The sequence below is a fragment of the Cherax quadricarinatus genome, chromosome 89 (genome assembly GCF_038502225.1).
Source record: "Cherax quadricarinatus isolate ZL_2023a chromosome 89, ASM3850222v1, whole genome shotgun sequence".
In the NCBI taxonomy this organism is placed as follows: domain Eukaryota; kingdom Metazoa; phylum Arthropoda; class Malacostraca; order Decapoda; family Parastacidae; genus Cherax; species Cherax quadricarinatus.
In genome coordinates, this window is record NC_091380.1 from 9799139 (window position 1) to 9819293 (window position 20155).

Here is a 20155-nt window from a genome sequence, read left to right on the forward strand (position 1 = left end):
TTCCCGTGTTTCAAAACGTCCCCCCCACTTCTGGTATCCCATCTTCTACACCCACCTCTGTGGTTACCTCTCCCATAATCACTCCTGTATCTAATCCTTTTGCTGTCCTCGGCTCAGACGTCCCTACTTCAACGCCTCAGTCTAATCTCGCTTCTTCGAGTTCTCTCTTACAAGCCTCAGTATCGACGAGACCTCGTACGACACCTCCTCCCAATCGTCCCTCTACTTCTCAAAAGTCAAAAAAAGGTCCGGTAACACCTCCTACCCATCTTCCACCTCCTCATTTTACCCTCCCTGTCTCTGTCCCTAGTTCTTCCCCTCTCACTGGCTCAGTTACAAGTGCAGAGGTTCACCCTCCTCCTCGTACTGTACCTTCCTCCCCTGTTCCCTCCCAAGTTTCTTCCTCTTCTGCCACCTCCCAGGTTCCTGTCTCTTCTGTCCCCTGCCACGCTTCTCCAGTTCCCTCCACCCTTTCGCCCCCCACTACCTTGGTACAGTCCAATACAGTTCCAATCTTTACTCATCCTCCCCCTACCATTCCCAATATTGTCTCCCATACGACATCTCTGAATTCCGAAACACTTGAAGCAATCTCTGAATATATTGCAGAGACCAAACCATCAATGGACACTGATCCACCTTCCGCTCTTTCTCTCTCCTCTGCTCCATCTGCGCAACTCCTTTCTTCACAGCGCACCGTTCCTTCGCTGCTTGAACATTTTCCACTGCCTCCGCATGTGGACTTTTCTAACCCTTCTAGTCCGTAGGAACCCTTTCCTGCGGATTTCAAGTATCTTTATCATTACCAATCATAGCCTTTTTACAGTGGAATATACGCGGCCTCAGGGGTAATCGGGGTGAGCTTCAGATGTTACTCTCCCAGTTTGCCCCTGTTGGTGTTTGCTTACAGGAACCAAAATTACACTCTGCTGTTATTTCTCACATCTCAGGCTATAATTTATTGTATTCTTCAGACCCTTTTCCTGATGGGACCTTTAATGAAAGTGCCCTTCTTCTCCGCACTGATATTCCGTACCATCAGCTATTTGTTCATACTTCGCTACATTACACAGCAGCCCGTATCCACTTACATAGGTGGTATACGCTCTGTTCTTTATATCTCTCTCCTTCTCGGGCATTATCTATTCCGGATTTTGCCTTCCTTGTTTCGTCATTACCGCCACCGATTCTGTTACTTGGTGATTTTAATGCCCACCATTTCCTCTGGGGGGGGTCTCACTGTGATTCCCGTGGAATTCAGTTAGAGGCTTTTCTTGCCACCCACCCCCTCCATGTTTTAAATACAGGTACTCACACCCATTTTGATCCTCGGACTCATACTCTCTCTTGCATCGATCTCTCAGTTTGCTCTTCCTCCGCCGCATTAGACTTCACTTGGTCTGTTCTCCCGGACTTACATGACAGTGATCATTTCCCAATCATTCTTACTTCCCCTTCATATTCGCCACCTCTTCGCACCCCACGCTGGCAATTTAATCGGGCAAATTGGAACCTTTACTCACACCTGACTGTTTTTAAAGAGGTTCCTTCTTCGTCCTCCATCGATGAGCTTTTACACCTCTTCTCGTCCTCCGTTTTCACCGCAGCTTCTCATTCTATACCCCAAACTTCGGGCAGGCATTCTCAGAAATGCGTGCCTTGGTGGTCTCCTGCTTGTGCTCGTGCAGTACGTTTGAAACGCGCTGCATGGGGCAGGTACCGGTACAATAGAACCACAGAGCGACTCCTTGATTTTAAACAGAAGCGTGCGATCGCTCGCCGTGTCATCCGTGACGCTAAACGCACTTGCTGGCGAGATTATGTCTCCACCATCACCTCTGCTTCCTCTATGAGTGCAGTCTGGAAAAAAGTACGAAAACTGAGTGGTAAATATTCTCCTGACCCGGCTCCTGTTCTGCGGGTTGCCGGTGTTGATATAGCAAACCCACTAGATGTTGCCAATGAAATTGGCAATCATCTGGTCCGTATTTCTCAGGGACTCCATCTATGCCCCTCATTTCTTTCCTCAAAGTCTGCCAGAGAGTTAGCACCCTTGGACTTTTCTTCTCTCAGAGAAGAACAGTATAATGTGCCTTTTACACTTCAAAAACTGGAGGCAACACTCTCAGCTTGTCGATCATCGGCAGCTGGGCCCGACGACATTCATATTCGTATGCTACAACATTTACATCAGTCAGCCCTTGCAGTCCTATTACGCCTTTACAATCTTATTTGGTCACAAGGAGTTCTTCCACAGCTGTGGAAATCCGCCATTGTTCTCCCTTTCCGCAAACCAGGCACTACGGGACATGAAACCTCCCACTATCGTCCCATTGCTCTTACCAGTGCAGTTTGCAAAGTAATGGAACGCCTAGTAAATAGACGTTTAGTGTGGTATTTAGAGACACACAACAGTCTCTCCACTCGTCAATATGGCTTTCGTAAGGGACGTTCTACCATAGACCCCTTACTACGCTTGGATACGTATGTTCGTAATGCCTTTGCGAATAACCACTCAGTTATTGCCATATTTTTTGACCTTGAGAAGGCATATGACACAACTTGGAGGTATAATATTTTAGCCCAAGCCCACTCCTTAGGCCTTCGAGGCAATCTACCATCCTTCCTTAAGAACTTTTTAACTGACAGGCATTTCCGTGTTCGGGTTAATAATGTGCTCTCCCCGGACTTTATCCAAGCTGAAGGTGTCCCCCAGGGATGTGTTCTGAGCACAACACTTTTTCTCCTTGCTATTAATGATTTGGCCTCTAGTCTTCCATCAAATATTTGGTCATCACTCTATGTTGATGACTTTGCTATTGCCTGTGCAGGCGCTGACTGTCACCTCCTTACAGTTTCTCTCCAACATGCAGTCGACCGTGTTTCCAATTGGGCCACCACACGTGGGTTTAAATTTTCCAGCACTAAAACCCACCAAATCACTTTCACTAGACGCTCTGTCATCTCCGATCATCCTTTGTACCTCTATGGCTCCCGTATCCCTGAACGTGATACAGTCAAGTTTCTGGGCCTTCTCTTTGATTGTAGGTTATCCTGGAAACTTCACATTACCTCTCTGAAGGCAACTTGTCACAGCCGGCTGAACCTTCTTAAAACCCTTGCTCATCTTTCGTGGGGAGCTGATCGTCGAACCCTCCTTCGCCTACATTCCACCCTTATTTTATCGAAACTTGATTATGGTGACCAGATCTATTCAGCGGCATCTCCTGCTACTCTCTCTAGCCTTAACCCCATTCATCACCAAGGATTACGTTTATGCCTTGGTGCTTTCCGCTCTTCCCCTGTCGAGAGCCTCTATGCAGAAGCGAACGTTCCATCCTTATCCGATCGCCGTGATGCCCATTGCCTGCGCTACTATGTACGCTCTCATGATCTCCGCAATCCTTCCATTTATAGAATGGTCACTGATATTAGTAGACATTCTTTATTTGTTCGACGCCCCTGTTTACTCCGTCCCTTCTCTCTTCGCCTTCATTCGCTCTTGTCTTCTCTTCAACTACCACCTTTCTATGTACATGTAGCATCTCACTTTTCCCTACCCCCCTGGGAAGTTCCAGCTGTTCGAGTCTGTTCTTTCCCCCTCCCTTGCTCGAAAGCCCAACTGTCTACGGTCGCTTCCCGCTCTCTTTTTCTTGACCACTTTCACTCTCATTCTCATGCCATTGCTGTGTACACAGATGGCTCTAAGTCTTCTGACGGCGTAGGATTCGCAGCAGTGTTTCCGGACAGCGTCGTACAAGGGCATTTACTATCTTCGGCTAGTATTTTTACTGCTGAATTATATGCCATCCTTACAGCACTTATCCGTATTGCATCTATGCCTGTGTCATCTTTTGTGGTTGTCTCAGACTCCCTTAGTGCTTTACAGGCTATACAAAAATTTGATACACCTCACCCCTTAGTCCTCCGTATCCAACTTTGGCTACGCCGCATCTTTACCAAGCATAAAGATATTGTTTTTTGTTGGGTCCCTGGTCATGTTGACGTACAGGGCAATGAACAGGCAGACACTGCTGCGCGGTCAGCAGTACATGACCTACCAGTTTCTTATAGAGGTATTCCATTTACGGACTATTTTGCTGCAATATCTTCCCACCTTCACACCCGTTGGCAACAACGTTGGTCTACTATGCTCGGCAACAAACTTCAGTCTATTAAACCGAGTATAGGTCACTGGCCGTCTTCTTATCACCAATGTCGAGGTTGGGAGACTACTCTCTCCCGTCTTCGCATTGGCCATACTCGTCTTACTCATGGATATCTCATGGAGAGGCGTCTTGCTCCTCTCTGTGAGAATTGCCAAGTTCCATTATCAGTCAGCCACATTCTGTTGGACTGCCCACTTTATCAACGAGCACGCAGAATTTACCTCTGTCGTCGTCTTCGCTCCGCTGCTCTCTCTTTACCTTCCCTTCTCGCTGATGGACCCACCTTTCATCCGGACTCTCTCATTGACTTTTTGACAACGACTGACTTACTTCACAAATTCTGATACCTTCAGCCCTTTCTACTTCAATCTCTTGCTACCTTCTACCCCCGTACTATCCCCTGCCCCGCTGTTTTCTGTAACCTGCTGATCATCCCCCCTCCCTTCTGCCATCCAATTCCCTTGCTTCCTTCCCTACCCTGCAGCGCTGTATAGCCCTTGTGGCTTAGCGCTTCTTTTTGATTATAATAATAATAATATGCTCTCATGAAGTTAGCGACCTCAACGATATTTATGAATTGGTGATTTTGCCCAATTTCAGCCCTATTTTCAACTAATTCCATTGTTCCAGTCGACCAAACTCATAGCTATTTCTTTAGAACTCCGTTTGTCCTATCGATTGAGTACAAGAAACTGCCCGTTTACCAATTTCAACTACCCAATAACATGGTCAGAAATTTGCAATTTGGCCAATTTCCAGAAAATTTAAAAAATACACCAATTTCAAAATAAGGTCCAGAATGAACAATGCAGACATTCCTGGCTCTAAAATAACATTTTCTTTGTTCATCAGTCATGTCTCCAGACCCCTCTGATATTACTCTGCTTTCTATTTTGGATTTTTTTCAAAAAAAAGATAGATTTACTGTTATACAGACTACTGCAATATTGTAATAATTGTATAAATAATGTCAACCCATTCATGACTGCATATTAGAATGGCTAGTTGGACATTTATTGGACAATGACATCATTTGTTTACTTTTGAACATCGGCAAAAATCAAACATTTCCCTTAGTTTGAGCTCCATTTCAAGGTTCTTTTCATAGTAGAACCAATCAAAATCACCTCGATTTCTATAATATGTTTTCCATTCTATCAAATGAGACCAAGAAAATGAGAATACAACCGTAAATTCTATACGAAAATAGACCACAAAGTTGGCATTTTAATCCAAAAACACGGTCGGAGTTTTTTTCTCATTATGCACTGCGTGCTGCAGGATTTCTTTTATATGGTGTACATTGACCACACAGACCCATTCTCTCACATGTGGTCCTACCAACTTTCTCCTGCTTGAGTTGAAGCCGCTAGAATTTTTGAGTATATATACGTCTAACACGGTGGCTCGTAAGACGTTTATATACGACCGAACAGTCAAAGGGTTAATGGCCCGCTTATACAGCAGGTTAGGTTCAGGGCTACTGTAGGGCCCTGCTTACGTAGCAGGTTAGGCTCCAGACTACTGTAAGGCCCTGCTTATACAGCAGGTTAGGTTCGAGGCTACTGTAGGGCCCTGCTTATACAGCAGGTTAGGTTCGAGGCTACTGTAAGGCCCTGCTTATACAGCAGGTTAGGTTCGAGGCTACTGTAGGGCCCTGCTTATACAGCAGGTTAGGTTCGAGGCTACTGTAGGGCCCTGCTTACGTAGCAGGTTAGGCTCCAGACTACTGTAAGGCCCTGCTTATACAGCAGGTTAGGTTCGAGGCTACTGTAGGGCCTCACTTATACAGCAGGTTAGGTACTGGACTACTGCTGTAAAGTGAAACATAGCATTTTTTTTACTTTCAAATGCATATAAAAGCCTGATAACATGTTTACTCTATATTAAGTGAGCAATAGATCAAGGCTTAAAAAATGCATAAACAGTACACACATTACTTACCTAACAATATTTTTGTCCTTAGCCTTTAGTGTGTGGTGAATATATTTATTGTAGAAAGTCTGAATAAATGAAGAATGACAATTGCAAATCGCTGCATTGGCGAAGCGATGTAAAGCAGAGCGCTGTAAAGCAAAGCCCGAATGTATTTCCTTCGACTCACTCCACAAGCACATCAAATCACAACAACCACTTGTCTCCACTCTAATCAAATGGTCTCACACAAGTTTTTTTTTTTTTTTTAACAATGCCTAATTTGTTCGACAAGATATTGCGTCCATGAAAATTATGTAAATACTTCTTTTATTTTTAAATTTATTCTCACTCATGGCAGAGAACCTGCAGACAGATAAGCACTCGAAATTCACTATAGTTCAGAATTTTCGTCTTGTATTGTTTTATGGTTGAAACAATTTCTTGAGTGGAAAGTACAGTGCCTGCACTCTGAAGGATGTGAGGTAGTGGGAAGTACAGTGCCTGCACTCTGAAGGATGTGAGGTAGTGGGAAGTACAGTGCCTGCACTCTGAAGGATGTGAGGTAGTGGGAAGTACAGTGCCTGCACTCTGAAGGAAGTGAGGTAGTGGGAAGTACAGTGCCTGCACTCTGAAGGATGTGAGGTAGTGGGAAGTACAGTGCCTGCACTCTGAAGGATGTGAGGTAGTGGGAAGTACAGTGCCTGCGCTCTGAAGGATGTGAGGTAGTGGGAAGTACAGTGCCTGCACTCTGAAGGATGTGAGGTAGTGGGAAGTACAGTGCCTGCACTCTGAAGGATGTGAGGTAGTGGGAAGTACAGTGCCTGCACTTTGAAGGATGTGAGGTGGTGGGAAGTACAGTACCTGCACTCTGAAGGATGTGAGGTGGTGGGAAGTGCAGTACCTGCACTCTGAAGGATGTGAGGTGGTGGGAAGTACATTACCTGGACTCTGAAGGATGTGAGGTGGTGGGAAGTACATTACCTGCACTCTGAAGGATGTGAGGTGGTGGGAAGTACATTACCTGCACTCTGAAGGGATGGGGGAGCTGTACAGTTCGTGCACTCTTAAGAGAGGTGAGGGTGTTACAGTACAGAGTCACCTGAACTACGATACCACCTTGCTTCTAGCAAGACAGAGATGAATGAAGAATGATTTATGTGTTTACTCTTTTTTGATTGGTAGACAGCCAGTGTGTTGAAAAATCGAAACCATATTTGGTTATGTTGTGCTGATACATTTGGGTTTTCATTTGACTTTAAGTGAGGTGATAGAGAAGTGTCACGGGGTATAACGCATGCTCGAACTGTCGTCAATCAGCGGGAGCTGGCATGCGAGTTTTTTCATATAGTCGACTCTTTTGTAAAACTGCTCTATATAGTGTGATTTGTTTTTGTAAATGCAATTGAAGACTTGTTCAAAATTGAATATCACTTGAAAAGGCCCTCAGAGAATATACTGTTCAATTTCTGATGCACTTCTCCAGTTGTATATACAGAAAATTGCAGTACAGCCTCTCCTCACTTAGCGACATACTCGTTTACTGCCAAATTGGACTTACACCGTGCTCTCTGACCAGTATGCATACCTAAATAATGTATATTACAGCTGATTTCCTCTGTTCTGTTTATTACAATATTCAGTACACTACTGTATAAACATTTCAACATAAACTTGTTATAAATGGTGCAAAAGTGACATTAAAACAATATCAAAGATGGTTGACACAAACCCATTACCATTATAGTATGCTCCTCACTTAGTGACGTGGTCTTAGGAACGGAACTCTGTCATTAAGTGAGGAGAGACTGTATATAGAACAACTTTATGTAGCTATTATAAAGCTCCTTTATTTACCAGAATTTTTATAGATGTGATTGTGAAAGTGCGCTGAAAACTGAATACCACTTAGTATGAAGGCCTTTCCATACACTATTCAATTTTGAATATTCTTTTCCAACTGCATTTGCAAAATAATTGCACAATGATAATTAGATTTTTAAGAGAGCTGATTGTATAAAAAATGCACGAGTACTTTTTAGTGAGCACTTGTTTGACCAGTGGTCACTTCTTTGTCAACTTCTGCTCTACAGTTGTGGGACTCTGGCAGAGCCTCTTCCAATCATTGTAATGTTTGCAAATAAAAAATTCTTTAAAGGGTTTGCAGGAAGTTCAGTTAATTACATAGCTTGACAATTCCTGAAGTCCCCCAAGTTACAAACATCCACAAGTTAAATGTGACCTTCAGGAAGGAATTAACGCCTTACAGGCACTGAACTACAGTATAAACATGAAAAAAGTCACAATACCGTGACTGAAACAACACACAAATAACCCACACATAGGAGAGAGGAGCTTAAGACAACGTTTGGTCATAAGCTCCTCTCTCCTATGTGCAACTTGGTATTATTGTCTGTACGAACAACTTGTTTGTAAGTTGGAACTTCAGGAACACTTTGTAAGTTTGGAACCTCGTGTAGTGACTAGGGAGTGTGTAACAACTACAAGGTATGAGCTATCCACCGTGGTGTGGATTGGCAGTACACACGGTGTACCACGACCTGTAGCTATGCTGATGCATGATTGTATGTTGCAGACATGATGATGCTTCTTCCCCCACAAGCATGCGAGGCGACAGGTGAGTTGCATCACATGTTCATTGTCCTAAGATCTCTTTCTCACTCTTCTCTCTCTCTCTACCTCTGTCTCTCTTCGGGCCACTAGCAGCAACGACCCGGTTGATCAGCCAGTCAACTTTCACTTGTATGGTGGATGAATATCACATAGAAAAAGGTGTACTTTAGCAGTTTGGTGCATGCAGGGACGGTGCTCAGGATATGGTAAATATTTATTGTATATATGGTTGGTAGCAGGTTGACTGACAGCAACCATCCAGGGAGGCACTACCATCCTCATCGTAAGTGTTAAACAGAAGCCTGGTAAACATTTTGCTCTCTTTTGCTATTGCTCATCTTTTCATGTCAAATTATAGGTAAATCTTGCAAACTTTTCATTTTTTTATATTTTCTCAACAAACTGGCCATATCCCACTGACGCAGTGACCAAAAATAGCAACGAAAGTTTCTCTTTCTAAGTTTAGTAATTTATACAGGAGAAGGGGTTACTAACCCCTTACTTGTGGCATTTTAGTTGCCTCTTATGACACACATGGCTTGCAGAGGAAGAATTCTGTTCCACTTCCCCATGGAGAAAACTTTTCCTTATATTCATTGTATATTTCAATTTACTTCCCATGGTCTCTAGTTTTTATTCCTGTAAAGCTTCTTTTTCAGTTTGAGGAGCCTGACATGAAACTAGGTCATAGGGGCGACGATGGCCAGTATCATTAACTCTTCAACTGTCCGAACGTAGATCTACGTTTACTCGCATAGCGCTCCAAACATAGATCTACGTTTTCTTTTACATTTGAAAGCATGTAAAATAAAACATAAATCTGTGTTTGGAGCGCTAGCGGTACAAACGTAGATCTACGTTTGCACAGTTTAAGGGTTAACAGATTTTAGTCAGGTTAATCCTTTCAGGGTTGGTGCCGTACTAGTATGCATAAATTCTAGCACCTTCAAATCTAGCGAGAGAAAGCTGGTAGGCCTACATATGAAAGAATGGGTCTATGTGGTCAGTGTGCATGGTATAAAAAAAAATCCTGCAGCACACAGTGCATAATGAGAAAAAAAAAAACTGTGTTTTTGGTTTAAAACAGCGACTTTGCAGTGTATTTTCGTATGCTATTTATGGTTGTATTCTAGTTTTCCTGGTCTCATTTTATAGAATGGAAGACATATTATGGAAATTGAGATGATATTGATTGGTTTCACAATGAAAAATAACTTGAAATTGAGCTCAAAGTATCAGAAATGTTCGATTTTTGCCAAAGTTCAAAGGTAAACAAATCATGCCACGTGTCCAATACATGTCAACTGGTGAGTGTAATATTCTTTCACAAGTGCACTGATATTATTTATACCATTTCTATGCCACTTCTACATGATTGCAGTAGTCTGCATAATATAAATCTTCTATTTTTTGTGAGAATAAAAATTCAAAGTGGAAAGCAAAAGAAATGTAACAGAGGCCTGGGGACATGAGTAATGAACAGAGGAAATGTTATTTTAGTGTCAGAAATGTCTGTCTTGTTTATTTTGGACCCTATTTGGAAATTGGCATCTTTTGAAATTTGTGTGAAATTGGCAAAATTGCCAATTTCTGACCACTTTATTGGATAGTGGAAATCGGTAAATGGGTGATTTCTTGTACTCATTCGATAGAAAAAATGTAGTTCTAGCGAAATAGGTATGATTTTTGTCGTCTGGTACATTGGAATTGGCTGAAAATAGGGCTCAAAGTGGGCGAAATCGCCGATGTGTAAACATCGTCGAGACCGCTAACTTCGCGAGAGCATAACTTCAGAAGTTTTTCATCAGATTTCATACTTTTGGTGTCATTATGATAGGGAAAAGATTCTCTGTCATTTCATAAGAAAAAAATAATTTTTTTTTCTCGAAAAATTTCCAACCCTGAAAACAAGTTTAGGAGAGGCCCTCCCAACCCTGAAAGGGTTAAAACAGATTACAAAAGAGTGATGATCATAGGGTAATTTGAATTATGATGTCCTTGCACTTCTATTGTAAAAGCTATCAAATGAACAATGGTGGATGTGTTTCCTTCTTTCGCTTACTTTACCTGGGTAGGAAACAGCTGATGTGATAATTAACAAAATACGTACTTTATATTACTTAACTCTTGCATGAGATGTATAGGATGACTTTTATCAGTGGGAAGGAGCATTGCCAGGAAAACATGGTGATAGTAACACTTATGTAAAAAGAGCTTTTTTTTTGTCGGATAGTTGAAAAAGAAGTTTTTGGGTCACCCTGCCTAGGTGGGAAATGGCCAGTGTGTTAACCCTCAAACTGTCCAAATGTAGATCTACGTTTGGACAGTTTAAGGGTTAAATAAATAAATTTATAATAGACAACCCACGCACAGGTGACGGAAACTTGTGAAGATACTTCAGTCCGACTTGAACCGTTAACTAGTCACACAGAAGCATGAAGGGGAGGGGGAGTTGTTATTCTTGAGTGCCTATTCCTTAACCCTTTCAGGGTCCCCAGGCCCTCTCTGAGAATTGTTCTCAGGGTCCCCAAATTTAAAAAAAAAAAATATTTTTTCTTATGAAAAGACAGAGAATCTTTTCCTGATCATGATGACATCAAAAGTATGAAATTTGATGGAAAACTTACGGAATTATGCTCTTGTGAAGTTAGTGGTCTCGACGATGTTTACGCATCAGCGATTTTGCCAAATTTGAGCCCTATTTTCGGCCAATTCCAGTGTACTAGTCGACAAAAACCATAACTATTTCGCTAGAACTCTATTTTTTCTATCGAATGAGTACAAGAAACCACCCATTTACCGATTTCAACTATCTAATAAAGGGGTCAGAATTTAGCAATTTTGCCAATTTCACACACATTTCAAAAGATGCCAATTTCCGAATAGGGTCCAGAATAAACAAGAAAGACATTCCTGGCACTAAAATAACAAGTTCTCTGTTCGTTAGTCACATCCCCAGGCCCCTCTTATATTTCTTTGGCTTTCCACTCTGAATTTTTATTCTTACAAAAAAGTAGAAGATTTACTGTTATGCAGACTACTGCATTAGTGTAGAAATGATATAAATAATATCAGCGCACTTGTGAAAGAATATTAGACTCACCAGTTGACGTGTATTGGACGCTTAGCATGATTTGTTTACTTTTGAACTTTGGTAAAAATCGAACATTTCTGCTACTTTGAGCTCAATTTCAAGGTACTTTTCATTGTAAAACCAGTCAAAATCATCTCAATTTCTGTAATATGTCTTCCATTCTATAAAATGAGACCAGGAAAACTAGAATTCAACAATAAATACCATATGAAAATACAGTGCAAAGTCTCTGTTTTAATCCGAAAACACGGTAAAAGTTTTTTTTCTCATTGCACACTGTGTGCTGCAGGATTTTGTTTATACTGCACATACTGACCACATAGACCCATTCTTTCATATGTAGGCCTACCAGCTTTCTCTCACTAGATTTGAGGGCACTAGAATTTAGGCGTACTAGTACATCAAAAACCCTGGGACATAAGCCGTACTAGTACGGCCGAAACCCTGAAAGGGTTAAAGGAATTCACAAAAGTTTGCACGTCCAACCATAATTTCAACAATGAAGAAGAAATACCAGTTTATATTAAACTGTAAACAAAATGATCATAATATTTAGAAAAGAGATGTTCATTCAGTCGAGACTTGACAGCACAAACCAATCCCTGATGCTTAAGACTACAACTGTGTATCATGTCCAAATAAAAAATAAGTAAATAAATAAATAAATGGCAGCCTGTTGAACACTGGGAATGTTCAACACAACTCCTGGCTCATATAGGTTCCTTAACACACACACACCACCCTCCTGACCTGACATAGGTCAGGTCATGCCTTCTCGTTACTTGCTATCCTTTGTTTAGCAGGTACTCTCTCTACACTTCAGGAAGATTGATCTGCTAGCAGAATGTTTCAGCAAAGTTTTTTATTAGTAAATAGGTACCTGGGTGTTAGTGGACTGTTGTAGGTGACATCCTGGGTAGGGTGGAACTTTATGGGCAAGCCTCCCTATACCTACTGCCCACTGGAAGTAGATGCCTGAGTGTTAGTTGACTGTTGTAGGTGACATCCTGGGTAGGGTGGAACTTTATGGGCAAACCTCCCTATACCTACTGCCCACTGTAAGTAGATGCTTGAGTGTTAGTTGACTGTTGTGGGTGGCATCCTGAGGACGGAAATAATGAAAAAGCCACATTGCGTGGCTTTCTTGGGTTACCCTGGCTTACAGACCTGGGGTTAAGAGTTAGAAGAAAATCAACTTGCATTGTCACAAATAATCATTAAAAAATATTTTGGAGACCATCTTTGCCTCAGGTAGGCCTACAGACTTTCTCAGACTTGCAAAAAAATTGTGAAAATAGAGAATCATTGTGTTAGTCCTGGTCTATGCTTGGCAGGTCTGAAGAATTGTGTATTGCAGCAGTAGTCCTGGCCCATGCTTGGCAGGTCTGAAGAATTGTGTATTGCAGCAGTAGTCCTGGCCCATGCTAGGTTAGGTTACGTAAAGTTTGTCAGGAAAAAGCTCGAATGTTTCCTGACGCGTGTTTTAGTCATGTGATGATCCACAGCTGCAGCTTTTGGTCATCTGACCGAGGCCTTCCACTGGCTTTCCACTCCACTGCTTCAAAAATTATGATTATAACCAAAGGATATATACAAGTATGCAAACCCATACTAGGTAGATCTTCAGCTTACAAGAGCTGCAGTAGGTCACCTGGTCCATGATAATGACAGCATGTTGGTCATAAAATACCATGACCCACTCACTATCAGTGCATAATACCATTTTTAAATTCCAGTACTGGCCCATGCTAGGCGGGCCCTACTTACACGCCACCATTTCCTTTCATGTATTTCTCTAACCTATTTTTAACCCTAAAGCATTCTTGTATCCATTCATGGATTCGCTTTGTAAATTTAATAAAAAACTACAAAAGTTACCCCAGAATTTGTAATTGTAAAAAGATATTATGGAAGTGGAGAAGAATCTTTCCTCTGTAAATCATGTGTTGTAAGAGGCGACTAAAATGCCGGCAGCAAGTGGCTAGTAACACCTGTACAAATTAAAAAACGTATAAAAAACTTTTGTCTCTTTTTTCGGGTCACCCTGCCTTGGTGGGAGACGCTCAACGTGTTAAAAGAAAACAAAGCATTGGAAAGGGTCAGTTTTTAATATATTAGAAGGCTATCTAAATCCCTCCTGTTCTGGGATGAGTGAATGCTATAGGGTTGAAACTACCATGTACATAGTACATGTATATTGTACATATTTACATGCTCTCCTCTCATCTTGCAAGTTGTAATTTCTTTTCTTTCTTTCAACACACCGGCCGTATCCCACCGAGGCGGGGTGGCCCAAAAGGAAAAACGAAAGTTTCTCCTTTTACATTTAGTAATATATATATATACAGGAGAAGGGGTTACTAGCCCCTTGTTCCCGGCATTTTAGTCACCTCTTACAACACGCATGGCTTACAGAGGAAGAATTCTGTTCCACTTCCCCATGGAGGTAAGAGGAAATAAACAAGAATAAAAACTAAAAAGAAAATAAACAAGAATAAAAACTAAAAAGAAAATAGAAGAAAACCCAGAGGGGTGTGTGTATATATATATATACTATATGCTTGTACATGTATGTGTAGTGTGACCTAAGTGTAAATAGAAGTAGCAAGACATACCTGAAATCTTGCATGTGTATGAGACAAAAAAAAAAGACACCAGCAATCCTACCATCGTGTAAAACAATTACAGTGGACCCCCGCATAAGGATCACCTCCGAATGCGACCAATTATGTAAGTGTATTTATGTAAGTGCGTTTGTACGTGTATGTTTGGGGGTCTGAAATGGACTAATCTACTTCACAATATTCCTTATGGGAACAAATTCGGTCAGTACTGGCACCTGAACATACTTCTGGAATGAAAAAAATATCATTAACCGGGGGTCCACTGTACAGGCTTCCGTTTTACACTCACTTGGCAGGACGGTAGTACCTCCCTGGGTGGTTGCTGTCTACCAACCTACTACCACAGGACGGTAGTACCTCCCTGGGTGGTTGCTGTCTACCAACCTACTACCACAGGATGGTAGTACCTCCCTGGGTGGTTGCTGTCTACCAACCTACTACCACAGGATGGTAGTACCTCCCTGGGTGGTTGCTGTGTACCAACCTACTACCACAGGACGGTAGTACCTCCCTGGGTGGTTGCTGTCTACCAACCTACTGCCTAGGATGTTGTAATTTATCTTAGGTAAATATTGTCAGTTTATGTGAAACAATTGAGCCTGTTTGTCAGTACTGAACGCTAGCAGTCTCCAAATGCTTTTTTCCCCCTGCGGTAAATTGTATATATTAAGGATATTTGTAGTTACAAATGTGCTTTGAATCCATAAATGCATGTGTTTTATGCCTGCAGACATGTCAAGGCTTTTTTTTTCTTTTAAATACTTTTAGAGAATAGTAATATTAATTTTGAGTTGTCATGGGAGGTTGTAGGTGGGTATATGAGAACAAAGGTTTATGAAATGCATTAAGTGTGAAATTATACTCAACCCATACATAGGAGAGAGAAGCTTACAATGATTTGGTCCGTCCTGGACTATTTACAAAGCCACACTAGCACAAGAGAAGGAGCCAGTGTATATAGCCTCCCTTTCTCTCTCTCTTGTGTTAGTGTAACCTTTTAAATGGTCCAAGATGGACCAAAACATCGTTGTAACCTTCTCTCTCCTATGTGCAGGTTAGTCATGCATTGTTCCCATTACGACATTACCCATTTGTTCTTTAACCCGTAAACGGTCCAAACGTATACAGGTGTCCCTCAACATTCGCGAGGGTTAGGGGATCAAGAGCCTCGCGAATGTTGAAAAACCGTGAATGTTTGGTGCCTCAATATATTGTAGGGAAATATAATACAATACTGCTTCCTTAACTTGTTGAACCATGAACAATCATAAAATACATGAAAATGTCGTAAATTGTACTAAATATATACATGTTATGCTTTAATAACATGTATGTTATTAAATACCACAGACTCCACCACTGCCTCCACCACTTCCTCAACCACTGCGAGTCCCTACTACCCTCCCTCCGACCCCCCACAACTGGCAGCCAGCCCTCCCACCACTCAGTGTGGTGAGTGTTTTGTTTGTTCATTATTTGCTATTAAACTACAGTATAAATAATGTAAACACATTCATGACTGCATATTGGAATGGCTATTTGGACAGGTATTGGACGGTGACGTCATGTGTTTACTCTTGAACACAGCAAAGAATCAAACATTTCTGCTACTGCTAATAATAACAATAGTAATAATAATAATAATAATAATAATAATAATAATAATAATAATAATAATAATACGATATAATTGAAGAAGGAAATTGTACAAAAATACGAGGGAGTGGTTGACACATCGTCAGTGTGGCTTTGTTTATGCTGGAGTGAACATTAGTCTCCGTGCTCTTCCAAACATTTCACAATAATTCAGCGGTAGAGGCAGTGATAGAGGCAGTGATAGAGGCAGTGGGTGAGGCAGTGGTATTTACTAACATATACGTATGTTATAAATAATAATAGTACATGTTAATATTAATAACATTTATAATAATAATAATAAATGTTATTCATAATGTACTATTATTATTTATACGTAACATATATGTTAGTAAATATCACTGCCTCTATCACTGCCTCTACCACTGCCTCTACCACTGCCTCTACCACTGCCTCTACCACTGCCTCTATCACTGCCTCTACCACTGCCTCTATCGCTGCCTCTACCACTGCCTCTACCACTGCCTCTACCACTGCCTCTACCACTGCCTCTACCACTGCCTCTATCACTGCCTCTATCACCTCTACCACTCCAGTCACACTCAATCTACAAGCACCAAACAATGAATTATTGTGAAATGTTTGGAAGAGCAGGGAGACTAATGTTCACTCCAGCATAAACAAAGCCACACTGACGATGTGTCAACCACTCCCTCGTATTTTTGTACAATTTCCTTCTTCAATTATATCGTATTATTATTATTATTATTATTATTATTATTATTATTATTATTATTATTATTATTACTATTGTTATTATTAGCAGTAGCAGAAATGTTTGATTCTTTGCTGTGTTCAAGAGTAAACACATGATGTCACCGTCCAATACCCGTCCGAATAGCCATTCCAATATGCAGTCATGAATGGGTTTACATTATTTATACTGTAGTTTAATAACAAATAATGAACAAACAAAACACTCACCACACTGAGTGGTGGGAGGGCTGGCTGCCAGTTGTGGGGGTCGTTGGGAGGGTAGTAGGGACTCGCAGGTGGCGGGAAACTTGAATATGATTTGGTGGCTGGGAATTTGGCGGCTGGGAATTTGGCGGCTGGGAATTTGGCGGTTGGGAATTTGGCGGTTGGGAATTCGCGAATGTGTGAAGCCCGCGAAAGCTGAAAATGTGAATGTTGAGGGAGACCTGTATATACGTTTTTTCAACATTTGAAAGTATGTAAAAAAAAGTAGATTTTTTCTTTTTTGTACATTTGAAAACGTGTAAAAAAACTTTGATATACTTTTTTTTTGTTATATTTGAAAATATTCACTTTGAAAGTGTTGAATGATGATGAAAGTATTTTCTTTTTTGGGATTTTCTTTCTTTTTTGGGTCACCCTGCCTCGGTGGGAGACGACCGACTTGTTGAAAAAAAAAAAAATTGGAAATATGTAAAAAAAAAACGTAGATCTCCTTTTGGAGCACTACGCATTTACACGTAGATCTGCTTGGACCGTTTACGGGTTAAGTGAGGAATTAATTCTGTGTAACAAGAGTGTGGCAGTAAACAGGTGGAGTAAGAAATAGTATTAGTCTACCCAAAATACCTAGGATTGCTAGTGGCTTATAATTATTCTTATAGATTATAATTGTTCTTATAGATTATAATTGTTCTTATAGATTATAATTTTTCTTATAGATTATAATTGTTCTTATAGATTATAATTGTTCTTATAGATTATAATTGTTCTTATAGATTATAATTGTTCTTATAGATTATAATTTTTCTTATAGATTATAATTGTTCTTATAGATTATAATTGTTCTTATAGATTATAATTGTTCTTATAGATTATAATTGTTCTTATAGATTATAATTGTTCTTATAGATTATAATTGTTCTTATAGATTATAATTGTTCTTATAGATTATAATTGTTCTTATAGATTATAATTGTTCTTATAGATTATAATTGTTCTTATAGATTATAATTGTTCTTATAGATTATAATTGAACAAGGTAATGATAATTTTTATTCTTAAAAAAAAATGTACGATACAGATTTTTCACAGCATTTCGTGCAGATTTAAACTAAAACTACGCACTGTGCTTAAACCTACTCGGTTTGTTTAAATGTACTGGGTTTTTAATTAGACCCACTGTCTGTGCAAGCTACAGGAGGCCCTGCTTATACAGCAGGTTAGGTTCTGGGCTACTGCTGTATAGGAGGCCCTGCTTATACAGCAGGTTAGGTTCTGGGCTACTGCTGTATAGGAGGCCCTGCTTATACAGTAGGTTAGGTTCTGGGCTACAGCTGTACAGGAGGCCCTGCTTATACAGCAGGTTAGGTTCTGGGCTACTGCTGTACAGGAAGGCCCTGTTTATACAGCAGGTTAGGTTCCAGGTTACTGCTGTACAGGAGGGCCCTGCTTATACAGGAGGTTAGGTTCTGGTTACTGCTGTACAGGAGGGGCCTGCTTATACAGCAGGTTAGGTTCTGGCCTACTGTTGTACAGGCAGGCCCTACTTATACAGCAGGTTAGGTTCCAGGCTACTGCTGTACAGGAGGGCCCTGCCTATACAGCAGGTTAGGTTCCAGGCTACTGCTGTACAGGAGGGCCCTGCCTATGCAGCAGGTTAGGTTCCAAGCTACTATTGTACAGGAGGGCCCTGCTTGTACAGCAGGTTAGGTTCTGGTTACTGCTGTACAGGAGGGGCCTGCTTATACAGCAGGTTAGGTTCTGGCCTACTGTTGTACAGGCAGGCCCTGCCTATACAGCAGGTTAGGTTCCAGGCTACTGCTGTACAGGAGGGCCCTGCCTATACAGCAGGTTAGGTTCCAGGCTACTGCTGTACAGGAGGGCCCTGCCTATGCAGCAGGTTAGGTTCCAAGCTACTATTGTACAGGAGGGCCCTGCTTGTACAGCAGGTTAGGTTCCAGGCTACTGCTGTACAGGAGGCCCTGCCTATACAGCAGGTTAGGTTCCAAGCTACTGCTGTACAGGAGGGCCCTGCTTATACAGCAGTGAATATCAAAATGGTATATAATACTGATAGGTTGGTAGGCAAGACACATAGACAACATTTAGGCAACTTTATTCAGAAACGTTTTGCCTACACAGTAGGCTTCTTCAGTCAAGTACAGAAAGTAGGCAGGAGCAGTAGAGATGTGAAGACGATGTAATCAGTCCATCACCCTTGAAGTTGTAGTTTTCAGGTTGTCATTCCCTCAGCCTGGAGAAGTTCAGTTCCAAAGTCTGGAACTAACTGAAGATCAAGCGACAGTGTTGAGACTTAAGTACTGTCCAAAGGAGAGGTGCAGAGTAGTAGTAGTGAGAATGTAGCCACTGAGAGGTCACGTCCCTCTCAGATCAAACAATTCTCACTTGAAAAAGTTGTCCAAGGTGTTTTCTCTTCTGTACCAAGATGCCATTGTGTTGCAGTGTCTGACAGAGTGAATATCAAAATGGTATACAATACCGACAGGTTGGTAGGTAAGACACATAGGCAACATTTAGGCAGCTTTATTCCGAAACATTTCGCCTACACAGTAGGCTTCTTCAGTCGAGTACAGAAAGTAGACAGGGACAGTAGAGATGTGAAGACGATGTTATCTTTATACGTATATACTTCTAAACTGTTGTATTCTGAGCACCTCTGCAAAAACAGTGATTATGTGAGTGAGGTGAAAGTGTTGAATGATGATGAAAGTATTTTCTTTTTGGGGATTTTCTTTCTTTTTGGGTCACCCTGCCTTGGTGGGATTTGGCCGACTTGTTAAAAAAAAAAAAAAAATCCAGTCGAGGCAGGGTGACCTAAAAAAAAAAGCAAAAGTTTTTCTTTTTCAGTTTTGTAATTTATACAGGAGAAGGGACTACTAGCCCCTTGCTTTCTTTATTACTGGTATTATTTAATATTGAAGATGTCTGTTATAAATTTCCATAATGCACTTCCGGACTTATTATGCCAAGGGTAAATACTGATACCTTATTGATAAGTGTGTATCTACCTTGTACTGATACCATATTGATAAATACACATCTACCGTGTACTGATACCATGTTGATAAAAGTATGTGTCTACCTCATACTGATACTTTATTGATAAGTACATGTCTGCTTCATAG

The 20155-nt window shown here is 41.1% G+C and overlaps 1 protein-coding gene across 1 annotated transcript in view; it reads left to right on the forward strand.

Moving 5' to 3' along the window:
• LOC128697305 (uncharacterized) overlaps positions 1-20155 on the forward strand; it is a 132691-nt gene that overhangs the window by 74867 nt on the left and 37669 nt on the right. The window contains exon 11 of the mRNA XM_070104168.1: positions 8680-8721. Coding sequence (XP_069960269.1) covers positions 8680-8721 — 42 coding nt within the window. The remainder of the gene's footprint in view (positions 1-8679; positions 8722-20155) is intronic.